At 36.4% G+C, this 23,303-nt stretch overlaps 2 protein-coding genes across 2 annotated transcripts in view; one reads left to right on the top strand and one right to left on the bottom strand.

The window, feature by feature from the left end:
* Positions 1–2,723: 2,723 nt before the first annotated feature.
* Positions 2,724–23,303, bottom strand: part of LOC138693124 (zinc finger protein 235-like) — an 80,590-nt gene continuing 60,010 nt past the window's right edge. The window contains exon 6 of the mRNA XM_069816770.1: positions 2,724–5,041. Coding sequence (XP_069672871.1) covers positions 4,843–5,041 — 199 coding nt within the window. The 3' untranslated portion in view covers positions 2,724–4,842. The remainder of the gene's footprint in view (positions 5,042–23,303) is intronic.
* On the top strand, positions 8,601–22,263 carry LOC138693493 (zinc finger protein ZFP2-like). Its single transcript, XM_069817501.1, has 4 exons — positions 8,601–8,874; positions 14,665–14,802; positions 17,819–17,901; positions 20,867–22,263. Exons 1-4 carry the CDS (start codon positions 8,743–8,745, stop codon positions 22,020–22,022), a joined length of 1,509 nt encoding a protein of 502 aa, XP_069673602.1. The 5' UTR covers positions 8,601–8,742; the 3' UTR covers positions 22,023–22,263.

Below are 23,303 nucleotides of genomic sequence, written 5' to 3'. Positions count from 1 at the left end.
ACAGTAGCGTGCAAATTAATCCGAACAACGTAATTACTTATGCAAAAACACTCAAACGGGATAAAAAAAATGATCTAAGACGTACCTCAGTAATCTATGTGGCCTCCCTTGTTCCTAATAACAGCTCTGAGACGATTTGGCATGAATTCCACTAATTTCCCACAAATATTCTTCATTTCTTCATCGCGAAACCATACACCAATGAGGGCAGAAATCATCTTCTCCTTTGTAGATCAATCCATTTTTTGCATTCTTCTTTCGCAAATTGACCACAAGTTCTCAACGGGGTTGATGTCGGGTGAGTTGCCTGGCCAGGGGAGTACCTGAATATTCTTCTTGTTGAAGAATTCTGTAGTTTTTCGAGACGTATGGCATGGTGCCAGGTCTTGTTGGTACACGCCTCTGCCATCCGGAAATGATTTTTGCAGCTGGGGTACGATTCTGGTTTCCAATAAGTGAATATATTTGTCGGAATTCATCATTGCCTTGATAGGTATTAATGCTCCAGGCCTTCATGTGTAAAACAACCCCAAAACATTACTTTAGGGGGGTATTTGGGTGCTTGTTGGAGATGAGCTGCTGTTACTTTTTCGGATCCTTTCCCTTCCGTAAGAAACACGATGGCCGTGGACCTCGAAATGAGACTCATCGGAAAAAAGTACATTCTTCCAGTCATTCACTGTCCAGTGTTGATGTAATTTTGCCCACATTAAGCGTTTTTTGCACATAACAGGGGTTAGCAGTTGCTTCTTAATAGGCTTACGAGCCCTTCATCCAGCTTCCAAAAGCCTACACCGCACTGTTGTGACGTGAATATTCGCCCCAGTGCAGTGGTAGCCATTAACTCGCGGGTTAAGTCGACAGCAGTTACTCTAGGATTTAATTTACTTTTCCTGACAATTAAACGATCATCTGCAGGTGAAGTCTTCCTTTTCCGGCCACAGTTTTCTTTTTTCTGGGGCGTCATGGATCCAGTCTCCCTGTATCGTTTTATGATCGAATTAACAATAGCCAAACCGATGTGACATTCTGCAGCAATTTGCTTCTATGTCATAGAAGAATGCTCTTATAATATTATAATTTTAGACCGTTTTCGTGGAGTTGTATCCATTTGTGAAGAAGACAGAAAGTACACAGGATTGCAGTATTAAGTCGTCAACACAATTGAAATGCTTATAAGTACAAAACGACAGGCAAAATGTCACATATTATAAAAAAATAATGACAGACCTTCAACAATGGAATTACACGTACTACAGATGTCAATTAAAGCGGTATGAGCAGCTGTGAGGCCAACAATGACATAAAATGTAAAAATATGTAGTGTTCGGATTAATTTACACGCTACTGTATATGCAAGGTAGGTTATAACATAAACCTAAACTAACCAAACCCAACCTGTCAAAGAAGCAACAAGTTATATTAAATATGTGTAAAATTGGCCTGTGTCTCTATAGTGGGCGGGACATAAGTAACATTGACCACAAAACTGCAACATTTATGGGATCACAAAACGGCTGTTTACAATGACTTTGAAAACCAACGGCGTAACTTTATTGATATAGCAGGCGAGACCCAACAATTTGACTAGAATTCTGATACACACAAACCACAAATAAGAATATAAAAATGTGGTTATACAATATTTAATATTTAATAAAATAGGTAATTACTTTGTCATCCATAACCGCAAAAATTCCCAAAGACTGCAACCATTTTATTTTCATTTATTGTCTTGTTTTTTATCACCAACACGCATTTAGTTTATAATACATCAACAATTAACGTTTGGTACGACCGCAAACATAATTCCATCGACACACACTTATATTTTAACATTAATTTACATTGAAAATCGGCATTAGCAAAAACACGTGTACTGTACGGTCAGCCTCCGGGTGACAGTTAATTACAGTGTATGGCCCCGGCTTGTAACTAAAGAAGGCTCTGCATTCTACAGATATGTCAACATTTAAATGTCTGTTACAATCGAGATCAACGAACTGGAAGTAAGAATATAGAGTGGCGATCGCGCCGCTATCTTTGAAACTTTTGAACCTTTATCCGCCACGTATTAACTGGTCAACAAGTGGGCGTGGTTCCTATAGGATAATACGGAAAGTGACTGTATAGAATATGTTGCATCTTGGAAATCGTATTTTTATAATCGCATTAACCCATAGGCTATATTCCAATTTACTAACATTTCTTTATTTTAACAGCTGTCAGGAAACTCATGCAGCAACAGTTTATTCCATATAGCCTATCTTACGTTAACATCGAAGCTTAAAGATGTGGATACAAGTGGACGTGGTTCCTATAGGATAAGGCTGAAAGGACTGTATATAACGTGTTGTATCTTGTGAATTTTATTTTATATTGAAGCAACTCATATATCTCATTTTTACCAGTGGAAGGAAACCCACGCAACATTTTAGTCTATTCTATACATCTTACATTGACATTGAAACTTTAAGATATGGAACAATTACAGAAATGGGCCTGTACTTGCTTTTGAAAGATGGGACACGACAGTTAAGCGGCCGAGCTTGGAACTACAGTGCTATGTTGCCAATATGGACTACCATGCGCCAGCTGATGGAAGCTAGCAATTGACGTTAAGATGGCTGACGTTTAAACATTCATTGACAATTGACGCGAAAGTAAGAAAACAATAAATAATCGACATAGAATCAAACACGAAACGTACCAATGCTAACATTGTGTGCACAATAAATGTCGCCAAGAGAGCTGTTAAGCACTCGCCACTTGGGAATGGTGAGTTTGGCAACTCAACTGGTGTTACCATAGCAACAGGCCTACCACGCTATGTGATATTCAGTTGTTTTTCTCATCGCAACGCTGCTGCCATGTCGCATCTTTCAAAAAAACAAGTATAGTTCCTATAGGCACCGTGCATGGGTCTCAAAATCGTACTGGTGGCGCCGCGCAGTGTCTGAGTTCCTAATTAACTACAGGCTCGCAGTCATTCACTAGTCATGTGTGATATAGAAATTACATGCGGCTTTCTGCCGATAAAAAGTTGTAATATTAATAAGAATGGGTTCCTTGATTCATAGTGTTCTGCCCAAGGGCAGGTCTTTCACTGCAAGGCCAGCAATCTCCAGTCTTTAAATTATTTATAGACTCAGTGGAAAGTTCAGTAGTGCTAGAGGAGTGTAAAAATGTAACTACAAAGTTCCTGAAATATCAGTGAAGTTGTTTGGCATTTAAATCAGATTTCAGACCATTGAATGAGGGTGAACAGTCATATTACGAAACATTGATATACCTATATTTGATATCATGACGTGTGTAATATTTGTGTGTATAATGTCTCTATAAATTACTTATTTTAATGTGATTTAATTCTAAAATTAGTCTTAATTACACTTCCTGAATATTAGGCGACTGCAGATTCTCTAAAACGCAACACATAACGAATAATATCATCAACATACTACCTCTGATTGAGGTTCTGGCTGATATGTACATCTGTTATCAGGCTGTACATCTCACTTGACAATATGTGTCAGAGGAAGAACAATTGTTTGTATACATCTGAAGTCTGACTAGTGTAATATGTAGCTAGTCGGCGATATATGCAATGGAAGGGAAAAGGAACTGGCCACTCTACCCCGTGATATTCTGGCCTAGTTGCCTCATAAGTGATGTCTTGTTGGTATCACTTATGAGGTTCAGACTTCTCTTTGGACAGTTGAATAAACAACAAGATGAACATGCGAAAGCAGTCCAATTGATTGTTTGTGTAAAATGTTATACTATATTTTAATTCGCTTAATGTACCTTTCAACATGAATTCGAACACTGGCAACGCTGTAAGTAGTTTCGACTTCTTCAGCTGTTAATTTACCATCGTGCAGATACGGTGGAGTAACAACAATGATCCCTTTATCGGAGAGGTTTGTTATTATTCCGGGAAAACCTGACTTCATCACCACCTTCTAATAAAGTCAATAATCCGCAATCAGTTGTTATGAATGTGTCACTCGATCTGCCTCGATAGCATTTAGATTTGAAGGCCACCGTCTGATCCACGTTGGGTGACTGTTCCACTTCTGAACAATTAATTGTCACTCTACATTTTTAAATATTGCAGGCATTGTTTCCTGAATACTTTCTCTGCTAGGCCAAAATCCACAATTACAGTAACCATTGTGGATGTCAACAATATTAAAGTGGCGGTAAAAATACATTATAATTTTAATTGTACGATTAACTCCGAACATCACCCTCATAGCAGAATATGACAATCCAGTTTTCTTTTTAATTGGAAAATATGAGTAGACGATTTTCTTTACTAATCTTACTCTTGGACAGAATTTTTTCGAAAGCTTTCGATGTGAAATTCACTAATAAAAATGACAAAATAATATGTATGGTCTACATCTTGGGGCATTTCGACTATCTATGGTAGCTATTTTTGGGTTAAATGATAGAATTGGAAATATTTCTTATTATGATTCTACTGGTATGATTGTGTTTCAATTGGCAGCAATTTTAACAATATATTCGAAACCACAAATGTCACTCCCATTACGTCTGGTAGTTCTGTCTCATATTTTATTGTAGAATAATTTCGGAAACCTTGCAGTTCATTAAACATATCATCTGTTCCTGAACGCTTGTCATAACATTTCTTATGTGACTTCAGTTCGGCATGTAATGGAATAGACACTTGAGTAGACAATTTACGCAATTCAATTGTGAAAGAAAAAACAAAATCACTAAGAATGGTTTCATTTACTTCTGCCTGTATGACTACTTCATTTTTTCGAAATAACACTTGTTGAGCATTCGCCTTCCATAAAACTTAAATGTTCATCTTTTCTTCTTCTTTGTGCGTCTCTTTCGTACCTTTGCGGAGCTAGTTGAGGTGAGGCAGTCTTTTTCTTGTAATCTCTTATAAAAATACTGGGACCGGTATGCTAGTTTTGGGGGTGTTCTGATCTCGTTCACAATAAAATGAATACTGCAAATTCTTGCTGCGGGTGTTGGTTTCCAAGGTGAACCATCAGCACTTGAAATCAAGAATTAAATATCGATATGAATACATTTAAAAATAAGTATATTATTATTTATTGTTGCTAATATTATACATAATACATAATATATATTATGTAAAGAACTCAGTAATTATGTACTTTTTGAAATTTAAATGATAAAGTCCTGTCGTTGTTAACTTAATGGTTATTTATAGACAGGGAAAGGATTTATATGTAAATACATATTTACTTATAAAGCTAATATAATTTATATTTTGCATTATCTTTATGTTTCACAATGTGTAGGGTTGAAAAATCCTACTTTTATTTTCCATATTTTTCCATATTTTAGAGTTTAGTACATATTTTCGTTAATTTCCATATATTTTCCATATTTCATATAAAACAGTCCATATTATATTAGGTTTAACAATAAAACAAAACAAAATTCCATTAACTTTTAAAAATACATTTCAACAATAGAGATTTAAACACATGTTCAGTAATCCCTTTAACATCAGAGTTATTTGAAAATTAGCAGTCCTATCAACAATGGGAAAGTAAGTTACAAAACTGTATTAATTTAATTTAAAATTTTTAACAGACTTCAGTTGTGCAGCTCAACAGTTAAATGCCAGTCAGAGTACACATAGGTTCAGTTTTGTAAATCATACTATAAAGACGGTAAATATGCCAAAAGTACGTCATTCAGTCAATTTAAAATCAAAACTAACAAGTTACATTTCAGAATTTAAAGAAGATGGTTTATCAACTGACAATAAAATATTATTTTGTAATTTGTGTCAGTGTGCAGTATCATCTACACAAAAGTTCCTGGTGCAACAATACATTACAACTAGTAAACATCAGGCCAACAAACAACTAAATTCCAAGCAGAGACAATTGTTTTTAACACAACCAACAACATCGAATGTAAGATCTGAGTTTAACATCGACCTGTGCCGTTCTCTCATCTCTGCTGATATTCCTCTCTACAAACTAAAGAATAAGGTCTTCAGGGAATTCCTTGAAAAATATACTCAACATACAATCCCGGATGAGTCAACACTTAGGAAGACGTATGCTCCATCCATCTACGATGAGACAATACAGAAGATAAGAGATGAAATTAAAGATAGTTCAATTTGGGTTTCCATTGATGAGACTCCCGACAAAGAAGGTAGACTTGTTGGTAATGTAGTTATCGGTTTGTTAAGTGAACAATATTCTGAACGAATTCTTTTACATTGTGATGTTCTAGAAAAGTGCAATAACAAAACTATAGTTAAACTGTTCAACGAAGCTATGGGTATCCTGTGGCCAAAGGGTATTATGTACGATAATGTGTTATTCTTTATTAGCGATGCTGCCCCTTATATGGTCAAAGCTGGACAAGCATTATCTGTTGTATATCCTAAATTGACTCATTTTACTTGTGTGGCGCATGCATTTCATCGTGTGGCAGAAGTGGTCAGAGACAATTTCCTTAAAGTAGATTTGTTGATTTCATCAGTGAAAAAAGTATTTCTCAAAGCTCCCAGTAGAGTTAACGTGTTGAAAGAAATGTACCCTGAAATTCCATTGCCACCAAAGCCAATTTTAACTAGATGGGGTACATGGCTAGAAGCAGTTGAATATTATGCCGAACATATAGACTCTATTAACAATGTTCTCCTTGCATTGGACTCTGAAGATGCAGTCTCAATTGATACTGCGAAAACAGTTACCTGTGACATAAGTGTGAAGAATGACTTAGCTCACATTCAGCATACATTTTCATGCATCATAAAAACGCTCAAAAGTCTCCAAAATAGGCACCTTTCACTATCTGAAAGTTTTGAAATTATAAATAGTACTGTGGAACAACTGAATCGTGGTAGAGGTAAAGTTGCAGATGCAGTAAGAGCTAAGGTGGACACTGTACTTTCAAAAAACCCTGGATATGAAGAACTACAAAAGGTTGTTGCTGTGATGAGTGGTGAATCAACAGTGAAGATTAACTTGGACTTATCCCCAGCAGACATTGTGAAATTGAATTATGTACCAGTTACTTCTTGTGACGTCGAACGCTCTTTTAGTCAGTATAAATCTATCCTCAGAGACAATAGAAGAAGATTCACTTTTCAGCACTTGAAAGAAATGTTTGTAACCTATTGTTATGGTAACAGACAATAAAAATTGTGTTTTGTTGAAACTACATTGGAAGATAAGGTACGTCCATTATATTTTTTGTTTAGTTTGATTAAAATGTACCAATATTTAACGTACATAGTCATTTTTTTATAATTTTAAGTCCATATTTAATTCCATATTTTGGTAAAAATCCATATTTAATTCCATATTTTGGTAAAAATAACTACATATATATTTACATATTTCATATATTTTTAGTCCATATAAATCCGTTCCCTGTTTATAGACATAATACTATATACATTCTATTTTTTATATCAGGCCTAGTATATAATAATACTATGATTACAAGCAGTGTAGCCTTATTTACTTTCGTCTGCGTGCTACATGGATCCACAATTAGCGTCGTTGCGCTTCAGTTTTCTGTTTTGGGGATGAATAAAAACAATATCGGTTGGTGTGTTCCTATAAGCATTACTACACTCAAGAACACAGCAATTTGCATTACCTTTCCGCTTTTTAGGATCATCCATATTTCTAATCATTTAACCTGAGATGTTAAGTATATTCATATGCTTCAAGCACAACTCTATCGCTGCTGTCCCGCAGTTAGTAACAACAGTCGCCACCAGAGGAGCTTGCACGGTGCCTATAGGATGAGACGAAAAAGATAGTCCAAGATAATTGCATCTTGTGAATCTTATTATATATCGCAATAACTCGTATATGCCATTTTTACTATTATTTCTTTATTTTTAATAGTAGTCAGTAAATCCATGCAGCAACATTTTATTCTATTCATCTTAGCTAACTGGAGTTGACATGTTTTCTTCTTTTCGTGTGCAGTGAATCGTCGATAGAGTGAAACGTAAGCAATGAGCATATTCAAATGTCTAAATACACATTTTTTTTTAAATTAGTAATCGTATTATGAAAATGCAGGCGAGATCAAACACGCTTTCAGTGGAAGACACGTAAGCTTCAGTTTCGTCAGACACATATAGGCTACTTGAAGTCGTATTCATACCAGTATGTTATACAGGCCTGAATTCTGATGCCTGGTGGTGTTCTACTGAACTTTCCTCTGCCACAGAAGAGATAACTTCTTCGGTGGAGGCCTAGAAGTCTCTTTTTTTTTTATGAGATGGAAAATCGAATATGGTCGGTATTGCATTGGGCATAAACGTCCCCTCTCGTTTACAAAATACATGTGTTTTGTATCGAAATGTGCGGAACAGAAAACACTATGTATTGTGGGAAACCATTTCTCCCTCTTCATTTGTGAAACCGACTGCTTAGTTAACAAATCATTTTTTAGTTGGAATCTGTAAAAACAATGTACACGTTACAGAATATTCCTATCAATAACTGTTATATGAATAGTAATACCAAATTATGGCAGACTACTTACTTGAAATATGACATTCTTTGTTTTGTCGCTTCGGTTGCTACAGTTATAAGCAGGGCACACAAGAGGCATCTTAATTACAGGATTTAAAAATCTCCACGTGCTTATACGTCTCCTTCTGCTAAAGAGAGCTAACCAGTTAAAACATGGCGGCCGGTAGTTCAAGCTAGTACCACCAAGAGCGCTGATACAGACATGAACGCCACTCTATATTCTTCTAGCTCGTTGGTCGTGATGGATATAATCAAGAAGGAACCTGAGGTTGATCCTTTGACTATGCAGTGGAATGATGAGACTAATACGGCTGAGAAGAAGCCCATACCAGAGGTAAATTGAAAGTCATTGGTTATAATGGTCAATGTAGAGTATCCACCGCCCACTGAACGAATATTTTTTAAACGAGCGTTGAGCGATTTCCGCCGATTTTGGAATAGACACCGACGCACTTAGGTTAGGTTAGGCTTTTATTATCCCGTCAAGATGAAGGTGAAAGTGATTGAGTGTGATTTTTTTTGTTTTCTATGTTGGTAGTTCAAGTGCGTCGGTGTCTATTCCAAAATCGGCGGAAGTCGTTCAACGCTCGTTTCACCCGAATATTTCACACTTTTATCACTGCCAATGTTGCGCTATAAACCAATTTTCGCAAATCTAATGTAAAAGACTGCCTCCACGAAGCAACAAGGCATACTAAATATTTAGGATTAGTGTAAAACTGGCCTAAGTCTCCTATAGTGGCGGGACATATGTAACATTCACCATTATAATTCCTATGTGAAACATGTTTAACACTGTAGACTATTACACGAACTTTTATGAGTATATCTCCCAGTTTATAGTTGGCAGTCTTTCAGTGTAATATATGAAAATCCGGTAATTTCCTAGAAGGCAGGCAAAATCCAACATGGCTGATGAAAACTATCAAAACGTTCTGCCAACTATGAGGTTCAAATGTCACCAAACATCACAAAATCCAAGATGAAATATCAAACATATATTCAAATTTTTAAAGAAGAACAAGCCGTTCAAAAAATGAAAATATGTTTAATTTTTCATCTTTTATTTTTATGGTGTTTGGTGGCATTCCAACATTATAATTGGTAGTACTTTTCTGGCAGTTTTCGTCCGCACTTTACCTCCACAAATCGCTAAAATACTAAACAAGACAATAATTAATCACCTCATCAAACAAAATTCAATCTTCATTGACGTCTTCAATGACAACCACTTACTTCACTTCTATTATGACACAGGCTTCAAAGCAATCTAAACTTAAACCATGCAGCCAACAAAGAACTAAACAAACACTTTATCGTGCAGTCAACTTCACATAACTAAACCAGTACCGGTATTTACACAAAATGAAATTCTCTTTTAACTCTTATTATACCTTAACTTGTACGGAAAATTCAGTAAATAATTACTTGAAACCATAGGAACAGTTTTCTCCTCAACAATCGATACAATTCTTATTCACCAGGGAAAGAATAAACCAAAATCGACACAACATTTAATACTCTGTTCTATGTTCACACATCTTTCACAGATGTCATAAAATGACAAACTTTCAATAACTTTAGCCATCAGACACAATATAACACCACTCACGTCAAACAACCAAGAACAATAATTTCGAGGGAAAAATTGTTCCGGAGCCGGGTATCGAACCCGGGACCTTTGGTTTAACGTACCAACGCTCTACCACTGAGCTACCCGGGAACTCTAACCGACACCGATCCAATTTTTCCCTCTATATCCACAGACCTCAAAGTGGGCTGACAACCGTCAAGCAACCAACTTCGAGTGCACACTAACTCCGTGTGACTTAAATTGTGGTTTTCTGTTAACGAACAGTGACATGTATTATGCAAATCAAGATTTCAGGTATAACTCCCTGTAAAGTTGATTTGAATAATTTCGAGAGAAAAATTGTTCCGGAGCCGGGTATCGAACCCGGAACCTTTGGTTTAACGTACCAACGCTCTACCCCTGAGCTACCCGGGAACTCTAACCGACACCGATCCAATTTTTCCCTCTACGAAGGTCCCGGGTTCGATACCAGGCTCCGGAACAATTTTTCCCTCGAAATTATTCAAATCAACTTTACAGGGAGTTATACCTGAAATCTTGATTTGCAACCAAGAACAACTTACTGACGTCATAATCCATTCAAAATTAACGAAAATTCTAGAACAAATGATGACAACTATAACAAATCAAAACGAAGGAAAATCATAAAATGACAAACTTGCAATAGCATTAGCCAGGAAAACAGTATATCACCACTCACGTCAAAGAACCTAGAACAACTGACAACGTCATTACCCATTCAAAATTAACGAAAATTCTAGAACAAATGAAAACTATAACCAATCAAATTGAAACAACATCACGGCGACACCTCGTATAAAAACCTACAACTAACATATAAAAGTCACTAAAAATCACTAACATTTAACTCTAAAGTAAAAAAGTTGGTAATACTTAGTACATCCACCCAGGTGCTCATCTTCTATGAAATTATCGAAAATTCAAATATAGTGTCTTTCTTTTGGCTTATTTGCCTTCATGTCACATGTTATATGTTTTTTATACTCTTTCATAGTATTTGTAGGGCTGCTAATGGACGCTGGTTTGAACTGAGTTTTAAAATAACCGTCAATCAAAATGCTCTTCATAAATCATCTTATTTTTTAATACCGGTTTTTTATACTCTTTCATAGTATTTGTAGGGCTGCTAATGGACGCTGGTTTGAACTGAGTTTTAAAATAACCGTCAATCAAAATGCTCTTCATAAATCATCTTATTTTTTAATACTGGTATCTTCTATTTTTAATGAGTATAGTGTGTAAGATCAAAAAGCTGAATTCTAATACAACTAAGTAGCTACTTATCTCTGAAATGCATGCAGTAGGGTAGATTCATATAGGCACCACCGCAACAAACATACGTGAAACGAGACTCGTTTTTTAATAATTTGTCTACGTAAAATACCGGTAATTTAATTGTAATTTCTATAAATTAATTCAGATTAGCAGATGTTCCAAATTTGGTACCGGTACCCCTTTTTCACTTCGCTGATCAGGAGTGTAATGTATATACGATATAAATAGATGTTTATACAAATGCAGCCAAGTATTTTCATTTGCAACAGAAGCAATAATACTAAAGAATAATACGCTGTTTGATAAGTGTTCTGCTTCTATTATTGAAGAGCAGTTGATACGCAATACCATGTTAGTGATGGCGGGGAATAAATGGTATGACACTTGAACTCTATTTGGCAAGCATTCGACTTTTTTTGGAACGGAAAATTGAAGGGAAAAAATCCAAAATAGAAAAGTGGACTTGAAATAATTGTGAAAATTGCAAAAATGAAGAAACAACTATTCGATAAATCATTCGTGAATAAAAACAATCATAATAACTTAGATATAACAGATGGTAAAGGAATTTTATATAATTTGTAATTATTTGCTTTGTCGTGCATCTGTCCTATGTTAAAAAGAAACCTATCATGTTATCATTGATTCTTTGTGTAACATTGCGCTATATCGAAACTCACGTTTTGTGATCTTTTACTTTAAAATATATTCGCCAGTATTACAACGCAATTTTTATGGAAGGATGCTATATTGTAAATATGATTTAGAACACATTATTTCACAAGACTCCAAGACTAATATTGATCCTGAAATTTCGACTCCTGTAAGGGCAAAAGAACATAATCAGATAAATGAGCTTCATATTTACAAAAGTACATATTATATGCTTACATTCATATTTACAAATTAACATAAACATACATATTACTGAGGACATACGAATGCTGTGAAGCTATATAACTCTTCTGTCGTATTTACGTCGATGTATATGTACTAACTTAACTCAAATGTAAAGTCGATTTTACTATACGGGTGCGAAACTTGGAAGGCAACGAAACAAATTCGAAAGAAATTCCAAGTGTTTATAAATCGTTGCTTGAGGACCATCATAGATATTTGGTGGCCAGAGATTATAACTAATAAGGAACTCTGGAGAAGAGCAGATCAGAACAAAATTAGCAAAGAAATCAAACTGAGAAAATTGAAGTGGATTGGGCATGTACTAAGGAGAGAAAATGATAATATCACTAAAATGGCTCTGGATTGGAACCCCCAAGGACTGAACAGACGAAGAGGACGACCTAAAATAACGTGGAGCAACACAATTAGAGATGAGGCTAAAAAGGCAGGGAAAAGCTGGAAAGAAATTAAAGCGTTGGCGAACAATAGAGTACGATGGCGTGCTTTCATCAAGGCCCTATGCTTCCCTGCTGCTACTGTTACTGCTACTGCTACTGCTCCTACTGCTAAATTAAATACTGGTAGTTTTATTGACGCTGTTGCCAAATGCACTCAATTCGTGGCTAATACTACTACAGATGTTTCTTCTGGGCCTAAGAAGCCTGCAACAAAATTTTATTAACTAGGAAAAAATATAGAAATTTGTAATATTCAACGACAATAATCGCAATTCACTAATCCTGAAAGAGAAATTAAACGTGATAGAATTAAAAGACAAGTCAAATTTCTTTACCAAATGACACAATTTCAATTAGATAACCAGCGAGAGAAGACTGACCATCATGTACTTGGCAATGAGGGACTATGGTGTAATATTCCAACTTCGAAATTAGAAGATCATTTCCACAACTAGCACTAAACTGAGAAAGACTCCGTCAGAAATAACTATCCTAATGCACTATTGGATTCTGATAGGGTCATAGTTGACGATTCCTGTCCCCTCATCATGTGAGAAGTGGAAGTCTTGCTGGCTGTTTGTAGAATTGGCGTTGTCACATCTCCATGTCTTGACCACGTCTTAATGAGAGTCGTTAAAGACTTCGTCCGGGATGACCTAGCACTGAATTAATCTGTAACTCATAGTGAACTTTAATAGTTAAGTCACCAGTGTCAGTAATACCACTTTTTTCTTCTTTCGGTTGGTATATATTTTATAAATGTATCTTGAGATATTTCGATTCAGAGTAAATATTGTAAATTTATTTCAACTCAACAATAGGATTTTATTCTTCCAACAATAATTCCTTTCTACAATTCACCTTAAACGCTCTCGTCAACAATAGGATTTTCACTCAACACCGTATTCGTTATAGCACTCCACTGACGGCAATGACAATTTACTTGGACTATTACGAACAACAATGAACTGTTAATCTTAACTAATATTTACAAAGCACTATTTACAAATCAGAACTATCAGTTCTCAGTTCTTCTAGCTCAGTCACTCGAGTTCACAGTATCTCGAACCACAGACCTTCAGAGACAGTCCACTGTACTCGAACTCAGGTCCCTCCAACTGCGGTCCACTGCACTCGAACTCAGGTCCCTCCAACTGCGGTCCACTGCACTCGAACTCAGGCCTTCGGATGCTGACACAGTTGCGGACGCACACTCGAGTCGAACTCCGGTACACAAGACTGGCTTGCTCTGTTCACTGGCTTACTGACTGAACTAATCATGAATCACACTCTGTCTGAGATCCCTCGCGCTTCTTCTTTTATAACCACAGCGACGTAACCGAGAAACTTCGAATTCGCGATTTTTCCACTTCGACGGGCTTCTGGAAGAGTCGGGAAGGTCCGTTCCCCCTTCACTTCGTAAGTAGCAGCAGCGCGCGCAGCCTCCCCTCACGCGTAGGCCCTTTCCCCTCTCTTCTCTCCGCCGCGCGCCGTCCCTCAGTGCTTCGTGGAGCCCGCGCGATTTGCTCTCTTGCGGGACGCTGGTCGTGAGTTCGAATCTCATGTCGCTGTCACAATATATACAGACAAATGCAGTGATTATTTTACCCTTCGATTACTTATCGGCAGTACTCCATACACGTAATTACGATATATTCCTCACTTCTAGGAGTAAACATTTCCTTTTTCTACCGTATGTGACTATTAATGTCTTGTTCTTATTTAGTATTCATTATTTTCTTTATACTGTATTTCGCATGCGCCTTACTTAGCAATGAACCCAGTATGAGGAGCAGAGTGCCGCATGTAGCACTTGGAATCTCATTCTTACAAGTTGCTTTATGTTGCTTATGCCTCATGTCTCTGTCTTCTGCAGGAAGGGAATTTATTGGATCTCCACGTGGCTGGAATAAAGGCGGAATGCGTGGACCACAGCTATGATCTCACATCAGATATTAAAGTTGAGGAAACTGCAGTGCCAACTAACTTTGTTACGACAATGTGTAAGGCTGAGGTATGTTGATCCCATAAGGTTTGCTGGCTGTTCTTCTTTCAATATTAATTTTGTATTCTTTTTCTTATAGACAGTTACTATTTTTTTATTTATTTACTAGAGCTTCCTCAAATTAGAAGCTACTATTAGACAAAGCATACAAAACAATACAAGAACAAATAGATGATGAAAGATAATAGAGTAAGGAAAAAAGTAAACAAGTACACAAACAAACAAACAATGACAGTTTACAGAATGAAAAAAAGTTACAAGTAAAGAAGCAATGAAAACTAATAAGAGAAAGAAAAATGATAATGGTGCGTCAGTTTTTTCACTACACTGGATTAGAGTCCATATAATAATAATAATAATAATAATAATAATAATAATAATAATAATAATAATAATAATAATAATAATAATAATAATAATGACTTTATTTAACCTGGCAGAGTTAAGGCCGTAAGGCCTTCTCTTACACTCAACCAGGATTAAAACTTGCTTACACAGTTGACCATAAAACTTGATCGGAATTAAGTAATTACATACTGATACATAATGAGATCAAAAGAGGTAGTTACATAAAATTTACCTCATAAAATAAAAATAAACATAGTGAAATACATATTAATTTGTTAGAATCAAATACGAATCACATAAAAACAGAAGCCGATAATTCAATAACAAAAGAAAAATGTACACAGTAAAAATAAAAATAAACACATTAGTATACATATTAGTATTAGATTACAATTAAGTAGGATTTACATAATTAAACCAGAAACCGACAATTGAATAAAATGTACACAAAAATAGATTAATAATAAAAACAACAACATAGTGGGATACATATTGGCATTAAGTGATAAATAAACACGATTTAGATAATAAAAATAAGAAAATAAAATAAAAATAAATACAGTGGAACACATTTGCAACACGTTAGGTTTGGCAACTCATCATAAGATATTTTTTTTATTTACATTTAAAGGAAATTAAAGTTCGGCAGCCCTTGACTTCAGGCGGCAGAGAATTCCAGTGACGAGAAGTAGCAACATTGAAAGATGAAGAATAAAGAGATGATGTGTGCAGTGGTATTTCTAGCGTGTTATCATATTGTGACCGAGTATTTAAGTTATGATACCGAGAAAGACTCTGGAATCGGACAGATAAGTAAGAGGGAGTAGAGGTGTGCAAAATTCGGTATAAGAGAAAAAGGGAATGTAACTTTCTCCTCTCATTTAACCTGAGCCACAATAATTTATCGAAAGAAGGCGAAATGTGGTCGTAGTAGCGGACATTGCAAATGAAACGAACACACGCATTATGAACACGTTGCAGTTTCTGGGATAAATCCACCCTGAGATCACTGAATAAAGCATCACAATAATCGAAATGAGGCACAATAAGAGTCTGTACAAGCGTCTGCTTTAATTTAGCTGGATAGCGGTACAATCTTTTTAATGAGTGAAGAGTGGAAAATACTTTCTTGCGTGGTTCATGGTGGTTCTTGGTGGTTCCGTAAAAGTTTGACTGACTCTTTAATTATGAGGAGGGCCAGTTCATTCAGAAACGATTTGTGCAGTCCTAGGGTCTTACAGAATTGAGAAGAGAAGTTAGGTATCGTTCCTCTTGCTCCAAACATCAATCCCATAACATTGATATCGTGAAGTTGGTATTTATCTTTATAATATGGGATGGTTGTAACGTAGATTGCTCGTTTCTCCTCATGTACGTCTTCAGGCTGTCCTTTATAGATTTCAAACCTGATGATGGGGTCGATTATCATACCCTGAGACAAGGATTCGCTAATGGTGATTATGTTAATTCGTCAGTTACTTCCATTGTCGGCAGTTCTGTGGACTTCTTCATACTTTTAAAATTGTGTGAGCTACATCTCCATGAATATTAAGCATAGACATGGCAGCTTTAAAGATTTAAGTATTTAAAGTATGTACAAAAGGAATACTTTGTGTGTTATGAAATCATTGCAGAACATTCACGTTATTCCTCACCTGAAGAATCTGTATTAAAGTCGGTTTTGAAAGACCCCACCTTTTGCAACAGTACACGCAGTTGCCCAGTTGCACTGTACACGCTGCTGTCCCAGTCTTCCACTCTCTTCCAGAAATCTCTTCGGTTGCTTGGCAGATACGTGGTGCCAACTCTTCTCAGGTGTTCTTTCCCGTACTGTACATAATGTCTTTAAAACATCCCCACAAACAATATTCTAATGCAGTAAAATCGGCAAATGTAACTGGCGAAGGAAAGGGCCCACCGTGATCTGTCCAACATCCTGGGAGCAACCGACGTGGCTCAGTCGGTTAAGGCGCTTGCCTGCCGGTCTGAAGTTGCGCTCAGGTTCAATCCTCGCTTGGGCTGATTACCTGGTTGGGTTTTTTCCGATTTTCCCCAACCGTAAGGTAAATGCCAGGTAATCTATGGCGAATCCTCGGCCTCATCTCGCCAAATACCATCTCGCTATCACCAATCTCATCGACGCTAAATAACCTCGTAGTTGATACAGCGTCGTTAAATAACCAACTAAAAAAAAAAACATCCTGGGGATCTGTTTATATAAATGCTTTACTTCCCCTGAAAAATGAGGCGATGGGCTGTCATGCTGGAAATACATTATTCCTCGCATATGCTATGGTATTTCCTTCAATAATGGATATAATTATTCTCGCAAAATTTTCAAGCGCCTTTACCACATAAGACGACCCTCCAAATGTATTGTTTAATTAAATTACTGTTTACTAAGTCACACCGCAGTGCTGGAATTTACGTACCACGATCTCATAGGAATTTTTTTCGTTTCAGACATGCAAATTTTGCATTTGTGTCATTCCACATCAAATCACAGAAAAAGAAAGCAATTTTAACTTTCACATGCCTGCGTTTTCTTCTCTTACTGAAATTTCTACTTGGTCTGAGATGGATTTAAAAGTAAGCGTACCGGTATGTCATGAAAATCGATTTACTCTAAGTGAAAAGTTGCGCCATCTTTCTGTTCCATTCCTTCTTTATTTTTCAGGAACAGTTACATGACCTGGACACAGTAAAGGACGAGCTGAAACTGGAAGTTACGGCAGAGGAGAATGAGATTCTGACCGATAGGTGAGTGTGGTGTGCGAGTCTTCACACTGTCCTTTCTTTCATTGCTTCATTAATATTATCTCATGCAACATTAATTTGCAGTGATTTACTGCATGAAATAATTTTGTCATACACTAACAAGGAGAGGACACGCTCTGTATATCACCGAATTAAATAAGATTGTGTGAGATGAAAGTACAAGAAGTACTGTTTAGAGTCATACCTGGTATAGGTGGCCGATGATCCCTCGTTTTGGAAATATTGGCTATTGTTTGTGACATACTTCCGTTACGTGCCTAATAGGGAAGCATTACACTGTGTAAAAGCGTAGCTCAGAGTCCGACAGAGCTGCAGCCTTTCTCGACTCCATATTATTCACTTGTGGAGACAAGACTTTCCATGCTAGAATCTCACCAAGCCCAAATTCCCATCCAGATACAAATTATATTTGCAGACGATCAGATTATTATTCCAAGAACAGAATTCAAACTCCAATGCGCCACGCATAATTTAGAAAATACTGCTTCCAAATTTGATATGACAATCTCAAACAGAAAACGAAAGTAATGGCATTTGTAGGCACAAAACCAATTCAGAGTAAAATTCGTGTAAATAATGTTTTAATAGAACGTGTTAATTTATTAACTTGCCTTGGCTACTATCTCTCATTTGCTGACTAAGATATGAAGATTAAAATTTCCAAATTCACCAATATCTTAAGTGTAATCAATAGGCTTTTAAGCCTTCTCAAGTCCAGTGATAAACTAGACTCAGGGTATGTAGAACTCTTGCTCAACCTGTTCTCACATATGGAAGCGAAGCCTGGACCATCAAAACGGCTGACGAAAGGAGACTTACAACAACCGAAATGCGATTTATGACAAGAACTGCTGGTTACTCCCTCCTTGATCATAAAAGAAATGAGAACATTCTAAAATAATTAAAAGTAGATTCAATTACCAAGTACACAGAACAATACAGACTGAACTAGAGAGAACATGTTGCCAGGATGCCCTCCAACCACTTGCCAAAACTGATCGTACCCTATACTCCAAGAGATCGAAGGAACTTGGGAAGACCTAAAAAACGCTGGATAGAGACCAAAACAGAGCCCCAGATCTAATACTTGAAATAGTTATGATGATGGTATATTCTACAAAATTTTCCATAATTAAAAATTATGTAGGAACCAAACAATGTAAAATCATACACGTGACTGTTCGTTAACAGACAACCACAATTTAAGTCACACAGAGTTAGTGTGCACTCAACATTGGTTGCTTGACGGTTGTCATCCCACTTTGAGGTCTGTGGATATAGAGGGAAAAATTGGATCGGTGTCTGGTAGAGTTCCCGGGTAGCTCAGTTGGTAGAGCGTTGGTATGTTAAACCAAAGGTCCCGGGTTCGATACCTGGCCCCGGAACAATTTTTCCCTCGAAATTATTCAATGTAAAATCAGGCCAATTATTATTATTATTATTATTATTATTATTATTATTATTATTATTAGTGGTGGTAGTGGTGGTGATGGTATAATACAACAAGTTTCTCTACTTATTGATATAAGACGAATTTCTTTCATTTTCTCTCTCTGTGCTGCTCTTAAATTTCTCCTGATTCCCGAATTAATGTCACCATGTCGGATCATGTTTTTACTTTTCTTTTTTGCAGTAAATCACAAAATTTCTTTTAGTTCAACATATTTTGACCAAGATTAAAAGTTAATAATGTGGCCACCTCGAATATATCCATTGTAACCAAACGCATTTTGATTCTTAATCAGCTATTTCGTAAACAGCGTTTTGAACGACCCGAACAACTGCATATTTGTGTAACTGTGGAAATTACTGCATTAAGACAGAAAAGTCGCATGTATCACAGAGAGGCTTGCATAACAAATTATGTTCAGGTGTTCATTTTTTTTTCAAGAATCTTTGTTTTGAGAATCCTCTCATTTAAATTTGTATGCCACTTTGCATTCTACAACGAAATATGGCGGATGATACGAAGGACCTACTTAGAATCTTACAATATTTGTTGGTAATAATTAAGAAGTACATTTGATTCTGTCCTGTGATGAGATTTAACTTCTCTGATAGTCTGAATAACTTCAGAAATGTATGCATATGCAGAATAAACCTGCATAACTGGCTTAGTGCAAGACCAAATTTTGTCATTCCCAGCCTCATACCATTTTCTGCTACTGCCCATCTAGGGTTTTAGTGATTTCATGTAATATGTCAGCGATGTTACATTTAATGTAGGTATTACACAAAACTAAAACCTTTGAAAATAACAAAAGTGTGACCCTGTAACCTGGTGCTGAGCTCTAGTGCTCACAAGCAAACGTTCTGATGGGGGCAGATAAAAAAGTCAAATTGTTTTCTTCCACCATGTTAATAATGCCAAAAGAAGTTACTTACACAAATTTTGGCCACTCGATCGCAATTACGAGGCCGTCCAGAAAGTGATTTTCCCTGGGACCGATTATAGAAAAAATCACAATTGGTTGGAAATATTTATTGAAACAGATACAGCAATTGTTCCGCTATTTGTCAACATACCCCCCACTGGAATTGAGACATTTGTCATACCTTGCGGTCAATTTTTGTGTCGTAGAAGTCAGCCGCCTCAGATCGGAACCAGAGTTTGACTGCGTCTGCATCTCTCTGTGTCATGAGAAATGTCTCAATTCCGATAGAAAATATATTGAAAAATAGCTCAATAATTTCTGTGTCCGTTCCAATAAATTTGCCCAATGAAATTGTCTTTTTTTTTTCTGTTATTTTTTACGGCCTCGTAATTGCGGTCGAGTGGCCAAAATTTGTATAAGCACTTCTTTTGACATTATTAACATGGTAGAAGAAAAAAAATAACTTTTTTTATCTGCCCCCATCAGAATGTTTGCTTGTGTGATGTGATTCCTCACAGTTTTTATATTTTTTGTGACTGTTATTGACTGATGGTATATTATTTCTTTGATAGGTTTGCAGACTCCAATTGCAGACCACTATCATCTGAGTGTGAAGGTTTTACACATGAAGAACATAAGAGTATCTGTGAGGCTTCGAAGAATTCTGGTTCCTTGCCAAATATTAATCGACTTCATACTGATGAGAAGCGATTCAAACACGATGTTTGCGAAAGCTCTTGCACGACTACTGGTAATCTGAAAAGTCACATCTTGAAACACACAGACGGAATGACTTTCAAATGCGATATCAGTGGAAAATGTTTCTTGCGCCAAGTACCTGTTGAATCCCACGGAGGCGCGGAAACTTTGAAGTGCAATACCTGTGGAAAATATTTTTCTCACCCGAGTGACCTAAGAAATCATGAACACCACCATAATGATGACAGACTTTTCAAATGTGATGTTTGTGGGAAGTGCTGCTCCCACCAGAATAATGAAAAAATCGATGAAAGTCAGTATACTGTTCAGAAACAGTTCAAATGCGATATTTGTGGAAAGTTCTTAGCGAATAATAGTAACTTAAAAAAACATGAACTCAAGCACAGGAACGAGAGACCGTTCAAATGTGATGTTTGTGCAAAGTGCTTTACGCAGTCGGGTGTCCTAAACAGACATAAACGTCAGCATACTGGTGAGAAACCATTCAAATGCTTTGATTGTGGAAAGTGCTTCCTGCAGCGGAGTAATTTGAAACTCCATCTATTACAGCACAATAGTCAGAAACCTTTCAAATGTGATGATTGTGGAAAGTATTTTGCACGGTCAGTTTACCTAAAAATGCATAAACGTTGCCACAATGGCGTGAAAGAATTCATGTGCGATGTATGTGGAAAGGATTTTCTTCAGTGGAATCGACTAAAAAATCATAGACGTCGGCATACTGGTGAAAAACCATTCCAATGCGATAGCTGTGGAAAGTGTTTTACCGATTCCAGTAACCTAAAAAGTCATGGACGCAGACATTCTGGTGAGAAACTATTTCAATGCGATATCTGTGGAAAATGTTTTACGGATTCGAGTAACCTTACAAGTCATAAACGTCGGCATACTGGTGAGAAACCATTTAAATGCAGTGTTTGTGGGCAGTCTTTTACGCACTCGACTAGTTTAAAAAGACATGAAGTCCAGCATAGGGATGAGACACCATTCAGTCGCGATGTTTGTTGAAAGTGTTTTCCGTAGAGCACGTAGTAACATGAAATCTATCACAGTAAGCAGAAGCAATTCAAATACGGTATCTATGAAAAGTGATTTGGGTGAATGTAGAGTATCCAACGCCCACTGAACGAATATTTCATTTTTATCACTGCCAATGTTGCGCTATAATCGTATATGCAAGGTAGGCTATAACAAAAACCTAAATTAACCAAACCTAACCTGTCAAAGAAGCAACAAGTTATACCAAATATGTGTAAAATTGGTCTATGTTTCTATAGTGGGTGGGATATAAGTAACATTGACCGTGATTTATGATTCGGGTGTCCTGAAAAGGAACCACAGTTATAATGTCCAAATGAAAATCTCGGAAGCAAAAATGTCCAATATAAATATGTCCAAAGCAAAAATAACCAAACTCTAAAATGTCCGATACAAATATGTCCAAATCGAAAATATCCGAAATGTAAAATTTCCAAAACAAATATATTCAGATGTTCAAATGAAAATGTACAAACTGTAAAATGTCCAATACAAATATGTCCAAACTGAAAAATGTCCAACCCAAATACGTCCAAATGAAAATGTATGTATGTATGTATTCACACTGCAAATGGGTATATACCCGGTGGCAGTGGTAACTAATTACACTCAATAATGACAGTTAATAATAAACACAACTAATAAAAAATAATAATAATAATAAAAATAAAATAATAATAATAATAATAATAATAATAATAATAATAATAATAATAATAATAATAATGAGCATCCTAAATCAAATGAAGCATGGTCACTTAAAATAGCATTTAAAGTAAATCTAATTGGTATCTTAACCCTAAGTTCGAACTAAGACCCACGAGTGTGACAGGTTCATACCTGCACAAGTACCTTTCGGCACTACCATTATTTCGCTGTCAACTCACTCACTGCACTGATTCTACCTGATTTCACTAACACTTCTAACCATTTCACTGTTCAAATACTTTGCACAGCCACTTCACTGACACCAACACACCTCACTTACACAATAGACTTCACTAACACTACACACTTCAAATTACAAGATATCAGTTACACCCTTTAAGTAGTGTGTATAATATACTACCGTCTATTAGTAAAGTCCTTAAGCCCATTTTTAAATACATATTTGGTTATAGGTAAAGCATTTAGTAAGTCTGCAGGTAAAGCATTCCAGTCCCTGATAGTACGATTGAGAAAAGAAAACTTTCCAGTGTCCGTCCTCTGTCTTCTTTCCCTCAGTTTATATGAGTGGTCGTTCCTTGAAGA

The sequence above is a fragment of the Periplaneta americana genome, chromosome 17 (assembly GCF_040183065.1).
Source record: "Periplaneta americana isolate PAMFEO1 chromosome 17, P.americana_PAMFEO1_priV1, whole genome shotgun sequence".
Classification (NCBI taxonomy): domain Eukaryota; kingdom Metazoa; phylum Arthropoda; class Insecta; order Blattodea; family Blattidae; genus Periplaneta; species Periplaneta americana.
This window is presented reverse-complemented; position numbering and strand designations above follow the sequence as displayed.

Excerpts from the sequence above, each read along its gene's own strand:
- LOC138693493 (XM_069817501.1), top strand. The coding sequence starts at position 8,743 with ATGAACGCCACTCTATATTCTTCTAGCTCGTTGGTCGTGATGGATATA. Across the intron at positions 14,803-17,818 it reads CGACAATGTGTAAGGCTGAG|GAACAGTTACATGACCTGGA; the intron begins GTATGTTGATCC and ends TTTATTTTTCAG. Across the intron at positions 17,902-20,866 it reads AATGAGATTCTGACCGATAG|GTTTGCAGACTCCAATTGCA; the intron begins GTGAGTGTGGTG and ends TTTCTTTGATAG.